This window comes from Anguilla rostrata, chromosome 11 (assembly GCF_018555375.3).
Source record: "Anguilla rostrata isolate EN2019 chromosome 11, ASM1855537v3, whole genome shotgun sequence".
NCBI classification, from domain to species: Eukaryota; Metazoa; Chordata; class Actinopteri; order Anguilliformes; family Anguillidae; genus Anguilla; species Anguilla rostrata.
In genome coordinates, this window is record NC_057943.1 from 39,477,832 (window position 1) to 39,489,483 (window position 11,652).

The following is an 11,652-nucleotide window of genomic DNA, read 5'->3' on the forward strand; positions in this document are numbered from 1 at the left end:
TTGGCCAAAGGTCTGTGAATTGCAGGTGTCATGTCAAGCTCCCAAATTACATTTCACGGCCAGTGTTTATGATCAGCACAGCCACAGTCATTGTGGCACTTTTTTTTTCCAAATAATGCACCATTTCATACAGAAAATTGTTGAAATTATAATAATGCTTTGGTATTCACAAATGTATTTCTTTGATTTGCAGTGGAACAAATCAAAAAAGTTATCTTATTCCACACAGAAATCCTAAAATGGACTTGAGCAGTATTATTGGCACCTTTCAGAAGTTGAGTGTTGAATCCAAGTATATTCTCCTTTAGTTTGTAATTAACCAGTGGTGAGTTGCAGGTGCCTGCAATATAAAGGTAACTCATTCAACTGGTTTAAATAGAGAAAAGTTGATTCTCATTCTGCTGTTTTCTGTCCTTGTGTGTACCATACTGAACATGGAGAATAGAAGGAAAAGCAGAGATTTGTCAGACACAGGATTGTCCTTGCTTTGCTACAATCTCAAGGCTACAAGTCCATCTCCAGAGACCTGTGTCCACCGCACGCCATGCTATCGAAAAGTCTGAGGCTCACGGCACTGTGGCCAACCTCCCTGTGCGTAGCTACAAGAGAAAAGTTGTTTGAATGGTGCAGAAAGAACCTTGATCAACTGACAGATTCAAGGTGGCCTTCAGAGACAAGGCACAAGTTTCAGATCAATGAAAGGGGGCTCTATGGTCGGGGACCCAGGAGGACCCCACTGCTGAGAGAGAGACATGTGAAAGCCCAACTGCCCAAAGCCCAAAATCCTCCGAGAGAACGTCCTGTGGACAGATGAGCCCAAACAAAATGAAGCCTTCAAAGAAAAGAACACCATCTCTAAATTCAAACATGGAGGAGGTTCGGTGATGTTTTGGGGTCGATTTGCTGCCTCCGGCAACGGGAGCCTTGAATCTGCGCATGGCATCATGAAATCAGGAGACTGCCAAGGCCTGTGGGAGCGCAGTGTTGAGCGCAGTGTCAGAGAGACACAATGGCCTGAAACACACTTACCACAACAGCACCTGGGAATGGGCCACAGAAGATGGTGGACTGTTCTGAAGTGGCCAGCAATGAGTTCAAGGCGAAATCCCATTGAACATGTGTGAAGTGATTTGAAAGCAGCAGTTAGGAGAAGGAAGGCACCCTTTAAATCTAGGAGAACTGGAGCAGCTTGCACAATAAAAGCGGTCCAAACTGCCAGTAGAGGTGTAGGAAGCTCGTTCATGGCTATAGGAAGTTGGCAGTTATTTTTTTCCAAAGGCTGTGCCACCAAATATGAAGTCTAGGGAGTCAATAATTTTGTCATGCCATTTTTGGGGGGATAGTAAAGGTTATAAGTTCTGAATTGAAAATATACTAATGTTCTGTCATATTAATAGTGAAATAAATAGAGGAGACCAAATACAAACTAGTCATTTTAGAGTAACTTAGTTAACTCAAGTTATTTTAAGTGCAAAGGAGTTAATATTTTTATCATGACTGTACGCCACCTACCACTCCCAGTGCCAAGTCAAGCCATTTACGACAGTAATAAACCTGATTGCACATCAGTATTTATCGTCATGTTACAGTCATGCCAGTAAATGGGTGTAACCATGGGAACACACGGTTCTGGATTTTTTGAACTGGAATGACCCCCCAAATACAAACACTCCTAAACATGCTTTTTAGTTTCGTGAGCAACCTTTAACATTTATTTTTGTGATCTGCTGCTCTGGAATAACAGTTGCATTCCGTTATTCTCTCGTTTATTTGCTAGTTTACAGTTCAATTTTCATTTTTTAAAAACTTTTTAAAACCCTGAAAATCTGACTAATTAAGTGAAATAATTTTACCAGATTAATCACTTCAAACAGCATCAGGCTCACAGAAACCAAAGAAATTTCACTGATACCTGTGAAAAGTCCTAAAACGGAGTCAAAACCAAAACTTTATTTGATTTCAGGCAAAAACATTCACATCACGAGACAAAGTCAGCCCATGTTTAAGAGAAAAGGGTTTATTTCTAATGAAAGGGGGTGTGGTTTGGGAGGGTCTTCGCAGAAGACTGTGGTCTGTCAGACAGTGGCCTTGGCCTGGGTGGATTTGGCCAGCAGCTTCAGGTCCGTGATGCACTTGGCAATGCTCTCCTTCTCCTGGAAGACACAAGCAGGCAGACAGGCCTCAGTCACTGGGCTCTTTAAGGCCAGTCAAGACCAAACAAGCATCAGCCAATCAGACGTGTTGTTTTCCAGTGGACCGTGTAGCCAATACCCTGTAGAGTTCTCTGATTTTCTTGAAAAACTCAGCAGTCTGGTCTAGGGCTGGCCCGAACTATTCAAATATTTGTTAGCTAGGCATCTGAATTTAGATTCAGGATTCAAATTATTAATTGTAGGATTTTAAAATTTTTTGCAGAAGTCAATAAATCAATAAAGGCGAACCACACAATACATTTTGCATACTAAAACAATTAAACATTTACAATACATTTAGATCATATCTGGTATAATGGGAAAGATCGTTATTGTCTCCATCATCTTAAATTGCACTATATGCAGTGCCAGGCTTGAGAGAATCACCCCTGATATTTCACTAATGTTGGATGCTGTGGATAAGGGTGTGTAATGTTATGAAATATGAACTGGACTTTAGACTGGCAAAGTAACGGGACAAACACATAGCAGTGAAAATTAAGGGAATCACAAGAGCCGAATTTAAAATCGCCCTTCAACACACAGTAATCCCTGTAGCCTCATGGGGCAAACGGTTATCAAAAGCAATCTCAACCACATATTCAAAGGAGGGAGTTTCATTCAGAACTCACGGTGTACTGTGGACAATGAATCACAGCAATAATAACAATACTTCTGAATGATTCATATTCTCATCAAACATTAGAAACACATTCACCCAGTAATCTATTTCAAGGTATATATCCCGTAGCCCTACAACATAAACAACTGCACATGACTTTACTATGCAGTATAACTAATGGGAGTCTGAGGCTTCAAAGAAGATAAAATGTTTGGGTTTTTTCCAAATTAAATTTTGGCAAAGGTGATTAATCTTAAATGGTTCCATCTTGATATGAATACTCACCAGCTTGCCCATTAAATTACGCTAGCCCCCTCTAGTGGCCACAGCACCACTGTACAGGTTCAGAATGAGAAAAACGTGGCAGTTTCGAGAGGGAAAGGGGAGAAGAGACAGGAAGTAGCAGGAGGGTCAGGCTAAAAGTGTTCTCACACTCATCTGGGAGCAGTGCAGCCTCAGTCCTGTATTAACAGTGCGAGTCCAGAGATGTGTATCCTTTAGATTTGGCCAATACCGATGCTAAAACGATACTTCCAAAACAGTACCTGGGCCTAAAATGGTGCCTGGACCGATGCCTTCTTTAAAATAAAGAGCAAAAAAACGACATTAAAAACGTCCTTCTTATTTTAAGGCAAAGAAATTTCACAATTTAATTGTTTTAATTAGAATTTATACCATTTCCCTTTTAATAGAGGTAAACCTTAGCTTGCCTGCTAACGATACATGCTGTCACTCAGTCAACAGAGATTTCAATGTGAGAATTTACAGAAGACCTTGCAACTGCGGCTCAGCTACAAACAGTTACGCTGTTTTTCTAAAAAAAGATTGGCAAGAACAAACAGCTTTAGTACAACGGTTCCATCATTGTTGAAATGAAAGTTGGAAAGAAGGGGGAAAGCTTGGTGGTACTGACTGTTTAGCTGCCAAACAACAGCCATTTTGCAACTGTGGTCATTTTTGCATGAATTCCTGCTGGAAACTCTGGATCATGCCCAGGTTGTAAACCCACTACAGCAGTTACAGATCATTTAAAATATATATTTTAATTCAGTGAATAGTAATATGACTAAAACCAAGAGATTGCTATAGAATTTACTCTGCTCATAACTTCCGTAAAATAGGCGCTCTCTTACAGTGGATAAGTAGCAAATTTGATTTCAATAAAAGATTGTCCAGTTTCAACAACTGTAACAATTCTCTGTGACTGTCTGCAGATAAACATGCCTTTAATTAACCTTAATTGGTGTCCCGCAATACCATTCACAGGCCTGTTATATGAGCTTGGTACAGTCCTGCGAGGCGGGGTCTAGCCTGGGCTGGGCGGGGTCTACTGGACCTAGCTCCGCCCCCATACTGTGCTCACCTGCTGAGGAGTGATGCTGCCGATGACACTCTTCTCCACCCAGTTGACCAGGTGCTCCTGCTGCAGGCGGCGGTGCAGATTCTGCAGGGCGATCTGGTAGTCCAGCCTCTTCTTCACTTCATTGGTCACCATGTGCTGCCGCTCCCTGTGATTGGTCTCCAGCAGCATCTGCACATTGTTCTGCGGGAGGGGTCAGGGTCAGGGTCAGCCAGAGCAACGCTGGGGAACAATGAGCCTGACCAGGTTAACCTTACAGCAGATGTGCAATAACATTCAAAGAAATTAGGGAAGTGTTGAAGCTGGTTTAGTAAAGACACAAAATGGAGGTTGATGGGTGACTCTTCCTTTTAAGGTACTGTTAAAGCATCTGGACAGGGCCCAGGGTTGGGTTCCCAATCTGGACCCTTCTAGAGCCAACTGTGGCCAGCGGCCCTGCAGGCAATGCACAACTGGCAGGTCATCCAGGGAAGGGAGGGTTTCACTCAGCTGGGATGCCAGCGACTCATCGTGCAACAGCGGCCTCTGCTGGTCAGGTCAGGCACTTGCAGTCTGCCAGTTCAGCTGCACGCGAAGCGTCTTCCTCTGACTCAGGGCAGTGACAGCCTGAGGAGTGGACTGCCGGTGTGTAATTAAGCAGGGCTGATAATCGCTAACTGCAGATGAGCATGTGCTTGTATGCGCTCTCCCAAATCGACAGAACGCCAGGGGTCGTGCTGGCCCATGAAATGCCGCGTCTGTGGAACGCAGGACATTTCAAAATCTGCGTTTTAAACCAAATCTCTCGCGTTCTGATAACTATTTTTGCTATAATATGCCAACTCACAATAATAACACAACAAATGTACAGACGGGTGACAAATTAAAGGAAAGACCAACATAAAGTGTCTTAGTAAGGTGTTGGGGCGCCATGAGCTGCCAGAACAGCTTCAATGCACCTTGGCATCGATTCTACAAGTCTCTGGAACTCTGCTAGAGGGATGGAACACCATTCTTCCACAGTACATTCCCTCATTTGGTGTTTTTATGATGGTGGTGACGAGCGCTGTCTAAAATCTCCCACTGGTGTTCCACTGGGTTGCAATCTGGTGATTGCAAAAGGCCATAGCATGTGATTCACATCATTTTCATACTCATCAAACCATTCAGTGGCCCCTCGTGCCCTGTGGATGGGGGCATTGTCATCCTGGAAGAGACCACCCCCATCAGGATTGAAATGTTTCATCATAGCATAAAGGCTATAACTCAGGATAACTTTGTATTGAACTGCAGTGACCCTTCCCTCTTAGGATAAGTGGACCCAAACCATGCCAGGAAAATGCCCCCCACAGCATAACACAGCTATCGGACCCCCTCACTGCAGGGGTCAAGCATTCAGACCAGTACCGTTCTCTTGGTATGGGCCACACATGCACTTACCCACTTGTCAATAATATGGTGTAGGATGACTTATCTGAATATATCACTTTTTTCCACATCTCTGTAGTCCAGTGCCTATAGTTTTTGCACCACTTAACTCTCAAATGTGCATCTGTCTTTGTAATGAGGGGTTAATACACTGCAACCCTACTATAATATGCCTCTCTATGTAGTTGTCAATGGACGGTTCTTCCCGACAGTCTGATCATGTCCCGCATGGACATTCTCAGTCACCTGAGGAAGAGTTGCTCTTCCGTTTCCTTACATATCGCAGTAATGCACAAGCATCATGGTCATCGAACGTTTCCAACCCTATTTACTGATGTCTTTCCCATAGATCTAAATGCAGATGTCACTTTAGTCACTGTTCCTACCGAAACACTAGCCAATTGAGCAGTCTTCGTGACTGAAGCTCACAAATGTCAGACTCCGAAAGCCGATTGGCTCAAAGAAATGACTAATTAGGTTGTTGTGGTTCAAGTCCAGGTCACTGCCTGTTACAATCCCTAAAAGAACGCAGCAGAATGCAGCGTTTTATCTGCATTAAAAAAACACAGAATCATACATTAACGCAAGCGCCGCACATAAATGGGAATTACAAACTGGGAGAGCTAAAGGGAAAAAGCGTTATGAAAGAACGAGGCAGTTGAGCGTTCTGGTAGAGAGGAACTCTGGCCCCATTTCTACCATATGGGATTAGGGCGGAGCACGGTGCAGCCTACGGAAGGATCACCGCAGACCACTCCCCAAGAAGCCGTACGGCCGACTCTCACCCTCTTGGCATCGAACAGCATGCCACGCCCTTCCACTCTCCACTGCTCCTTCTTCTCGTCCTCGATGGCCTCAGCCAGGCTGGACATCGCCAGATCCTTCACCTCCTGAGCCTTGGCCACTTTCTCCTGCAGGAGGCGACAAACATGCCAGTCAGAAAACACACCCTCCTCAATACACACACCACACACACATTCCTTAATACACACACCACACACACACTCCACAACACACACCACACACACACTCCTCAATACACACACCACACACACACTCCTCAATACACACACCACACACACGCTCCTCAATACACACACCACACACACACTCCTCAATACACACACCACACACACACTCCTCAATACACACACCACACACACATCCTTAATACACACAACACCACACACACACATCCAAACACACCACACACACACCTAATACACACACACACACACACTCCTCAATACACACACCACACACACACTCCTCAATACACACACCACACACACACTCCTCAATACACACACCACACACACGCTCCTCAATACACACACCACACACACATTCCTTAATACACACACCACACACACATTCCTTAATACACACACCACACACACACTCCACAACACACACCACACACACACTCCTCAATACACACACCACACACACACTCCTCAATACACACACCACACACACACTCCACAATACACACACCACACACACATTCCTTAATACACACACCACACACACATTCCTTAATACACACACCACACACACACTCCTTAATACACACACCACACACACACTCCACAACACACACACTCCTCAATACACACACCACACACACACTCCTTAATACACACCTCACACACACACCACACAAACGCTCCTCAATACACATACCACACACACACTCAATACTCATACCACACAAAAACACCTCAGTGCACATACCACACACACACTCCTCAATACACATGTACAACACGCACACATACCTCCAGTAGAAGGACAAACACTCATTCAATACACAATATCACAGGCACACACAGACACATACGCATGTATATGCATGTACCATGCGCACACACACCTCCTGCAGGTCACACACACGCATGTATATGCATGTACCATGTACACACGCCTCCCGCAGGTCACACACATACGCATGTATATGCATGAACCATGCGCACACACACCTCATGCAGGTCATACACATACGCATGTATATGCATGTACCACGTACACACATCTCCTGCAGGTCATACACACACGAATGTATATGCATGTACCATGTACACACACCTCCTGCAGGTAATTAGACATGAGGAGGCTACAGCATGTTGCTTTAGTCATAATTTCACTGATCAATGCTGTGTACCTCCAAACCAGCAGGGGGCCCCGCTTTGCTCTCACGCTTCCCGTTAGCACTTTGGGAAGCAGACCGGCTCACCTCGTTCAGTTTGTCGGCGAAGGCCGCCACGGAGGGTCCGAACTTCTTGACGCCGTAGACAAGCACGATTCCGATGGACGCGGCAGCGAAAGTCTCGTGGTTGATGACGTAGATCTCCTTGGAGAGCATGTAGAGGAGCAGGCCCGTGCCCAGCATGTAGGGGCCTGGAAGAGACACGCCAAACACCAAACACCATCAGAGCACACCAAACACCATCAGAGCACGCCAAACACCAAACACCATCAGAACACACCAAACACCATCAGAGCACGCCAAACACCATCAGAAACACAACAACCACGCCAAACACCATCAGAACACGCCAAACACCATAACACAAACACATCAGAGCACACCAAACACCATCAGAACACGTCAAACGCCATCAGAACACGCCAAACACCAAACACCATCAGAGCACACCAAACACCATCAGAGCACGCCAAACCCATCAGAAACACCAAACACCATCAGAGCACACCAAACACCATCAGAGCACGCCAAACGCCATCAGAACACACCAAACACCATCAGAGCACGCCAAACACCATCAGAACACACCAAACACCATCAGAACACACCAAACACCATCAGAACACACCAAACACCATCAGAACACACCAAACGCCATCAGTACACGCCAAACGCCATCAGAACACACCAAACACCATCAGAACACACCAAACACCATCAGAACACGCCAAACGCCATCAGAACACACCAAACACCATCAGAACACGCCAAACGCCATCAGTACACGCCAAACGCCATCAGAACAGACCAAACACCATCAGAACACGCCAAACGCCATCAGAACACGCCAAACACCATCAGAACGTGCTGGCGACGCCGAGACACACGGTCAACGGTTAAAGCGCCTTCTGATCCAAAACCTTTGAGCTTTCTTTTAAACTGCCAAGTACAGTAACTTCAAACAAAATTGATTTTATTACGAGGATTTTGATATATATGTTCCAGACTCAAAATGAGATTTTAGTCTTCACAAAATCTGTAGTCGTGGTTTTCACCACCATTACAGACCATCAATCATTGACGAATCTCAAAAAAGCAAAAATAAAAATCTAACACAAACGCTAACCTAAAACAGTGGCTAACTCAGCAGACTTAATTAGTAAAACCTGTGGTTTGATCAACTTACTGCTAATAGGAAGGAAGGGACGCTGGGTGAGACACAGGAAGAGAGGAGTGAGCAAGGGAATGGAGAGGAGGGATAGAAAGAAGAAATGAGAGGAGAAAAAAGAGGAGGAGAGAGATGGGTAAAAAAAATGGTAAAGATAGTATGACAGAAGTAGGGTGGGGGGGGCGGGGCTAAGAAAAGTGAAGTGTGATGCAGGGGCGGAGCCAAGACAGAAATGCCGAGCACGTGAGAGGTAATACTTCTGCCACTGACCTGTGACTCCAGTCTTGGGGTACAGAAGCTGGAAAAACTCCTCTGGGATGATGCCATGGCGAGTTTTGCCGCCTTTTTCAGGTAGTGGGGGCACAGGGGCCAGACTCTGTGGGGACGTGTGGAGGGTGCGAGACGCCTGCACCAGGCTGGGAATGCACGGGGGGGGGGGGGGGGGGTTAAACACAAACACATATAAAAATTATAACCAACAATGCAGAGGAAGTACCACAAGGCCAAAATAATGTAGAATATGTAGATCTTAGGGCCCGTTACTCCATATGGCATAAGTAATGTAGTACCCTGGCCCAATGCAGCGTATTCAGGTAAACATTGAAATGCTTACATACCCTGCCCCGAGTGGCCCACTGCTTTTCAGGGCAGACCCTGGAAGTAATGGTAGAGACAAAATTAACGAAATGATCTCCTTGTCCTTATGATGATTCATATCAATATTACTAAAATGAGCAGACAAGGCCAGGTGTAAAACAGAACAGCCCTGAACGTGGTGGAGGGATGTGGTTCTGGACCTTAAAGCATAGCTCATTCTGAGAGTTCAATGATTTGTTATGGGTGATAAATACGGCTCAGAATGTAGACACTGTGCTGATACATGCACCAGTCCACAAAACACACCATTTGCCAGCTGTCTAACCAAAGCCAAAGACAAATTGCCATTTAGGTCGGAAACTCATACTTCGCCCATGTCATTACAGTGCTTGCAAAGTTGTTAGCCGTCTAGTTAACGTGTTATTACATAAGCTAGCTACTAGCACTGTTAGCTCGCTATATGGCTAGTTAGCGGTTTACAAATGATTGAGAATAATTAACGAATTACTAAATTAGTTGCGAATTAATCTTGATCGTAGCATGCATTTTACGTCTAGATTTTTATTCTATTCTGCCACGACTGACTAACTACTTTAAATCATTGAAAACGTAGTCTATCTCACCTTGCGCTAATCTGACTGGGGCAGCTAGCTAGCTAGGCAGTTAACATCAGCAGTGACATATCAATGACTCTTGGTCAGCAGGCCAAGTTAACTGATGTTAAATCAAATTAATATATATTATATCCAGGTATCGAACGGCAGTGTATTTCCAAAGTCGTTCTGCAAGCTGATGCTAGCTAGCAACTAAGCTCCTATACAAGGCCTTTACCCTTCAACTTCACATTGCTCCAGAAACGCTAGCTTTAGCTCCAGAATAGAGAGGTAGGTAAGGTTAGTGCTAGCTAACTTAGTGCTTATCCACCTTTGTTGTTTGAAAGCCAGCAAGCTACTTGACTCATAATTAACAAAAATCAACCGACTACAAAAACCTTCAATTCTGATTACCTGAAACGAGCACCAACCTAGACAGCATGTCTTAAAATGTGCATCCAATGCAATGAATGGCCACTGTCTGTGCACCAGTTTTCGGCCTCTCCGTGCCCTTCTCCAAAGAGAGACAAGTATGGCGAAGAAATATCGCGAGATTTCGTTAAACCTGCGTCATTGTCGCTCATGTTTATTCATGACTCTCAGTTCAACTCGGATGGTTCCCACATCCGTAGATTTTTAACGTTTTTGGACGAAGGTAGTGTAAAGTTCACAGATCATTGAATCATAGTAGAGACTGCAAGGCCTTTGCGTACCTTGTGTAGTAACCAACCTGCTGATACTACACTCGTATGGATTCAGATGCTGTACATATAGAAATATTTCAATTATGTTTTTATAATAGTTCTAATTTTATAGACTGGGTGCCAGCATTGAGATAGATGATGGAAGGATGTATGTTTGGGTGATATTTCTGGATGTCACACTTGCAAATATGGAGAAAAGTATATCGTTTTAATAACTGGAGTAAGTTTATAAACAAATCTATAATTGAATAAGCGTCATCGTTCTGCTGAACCCCTAACACTGCGTATTGGCATAATCTGGAAACACCACCTAGGCATAATTTAGGAATATCAGACACAACTTGAAGATCTGTTCTATCTTTGCTGCCGGGAAAGGGTTAATTGCCATGTAAGAAATTAGGAAACCACTATTATGCTCCTATAAGTCATAACTACACTACTGATAAAAACGGAGTAAGAAATGTACGGATCGGTTAAAATACTTTATACATGTCTGCTTGTCACACAGCTTTAAGGGAGCTCAATATGTAAACGTCTTGTGTCTGTTAGAGTAGCCTACAGAGGAATCAGGCTCATGTATGACTGCCGTCAGCTGCCTCTTTTTCGTTTGAATCACCACCTTGTTGAAGACACAAAAACAAATGCCCACATTCCTTCACTGCACATCTCCAAAGACTAGCGTAGTAGTGCCAGGGAAGAGGCTGCTTCTAATCTGAGTGTCCATCTGTGTGTGACACAGTTTGCAAGCAGGGTGGTAGCTGAGATAGAGGAACATACACACACACACATAAATAGTGTGG

The 11,652-nt window shown here is 44.4% G+C and overlaps 1 protein-coding gene across 1 annotated transcript; it reads right to left on the minus strand.

Moving 5' to 3' along the window:
- Positions 1 to 2,001: 2,001 nt before the first annotated feature.
- On the minus strand, positions 2,002 to 10,715 carry atp5pb (ATP synthase peripheral stalk-membrane subunit b). The gene is made up of 7 exons (XM_064300022.1): positions 10,563 to 10,715; positions 9,576 to 9,612; positions 9,229 to 9,374; positions 7,818 to 7,981; positions 6,367 to 6,492; positions 4,178 to 4,357; positions 2,002 to 2,153 (listed from the first exon to the last, which is right to left on the minus strand). The coding sequence occupies exons 1-7, from the start codon at positions 10,588 to 10,590 to the stop codon at positions 2,076 to 2,078; spliced, it is 759 nt and encodes a 252-aa protein (XP_064156092.1). The 5' UTR covers positions 10,591 to 10,715; the 3' UTR covers positions 2,002 to 2,075.
- Between the last annotated feature and the right edge of the window lie 937 nt (positions 10,716 to 11,652).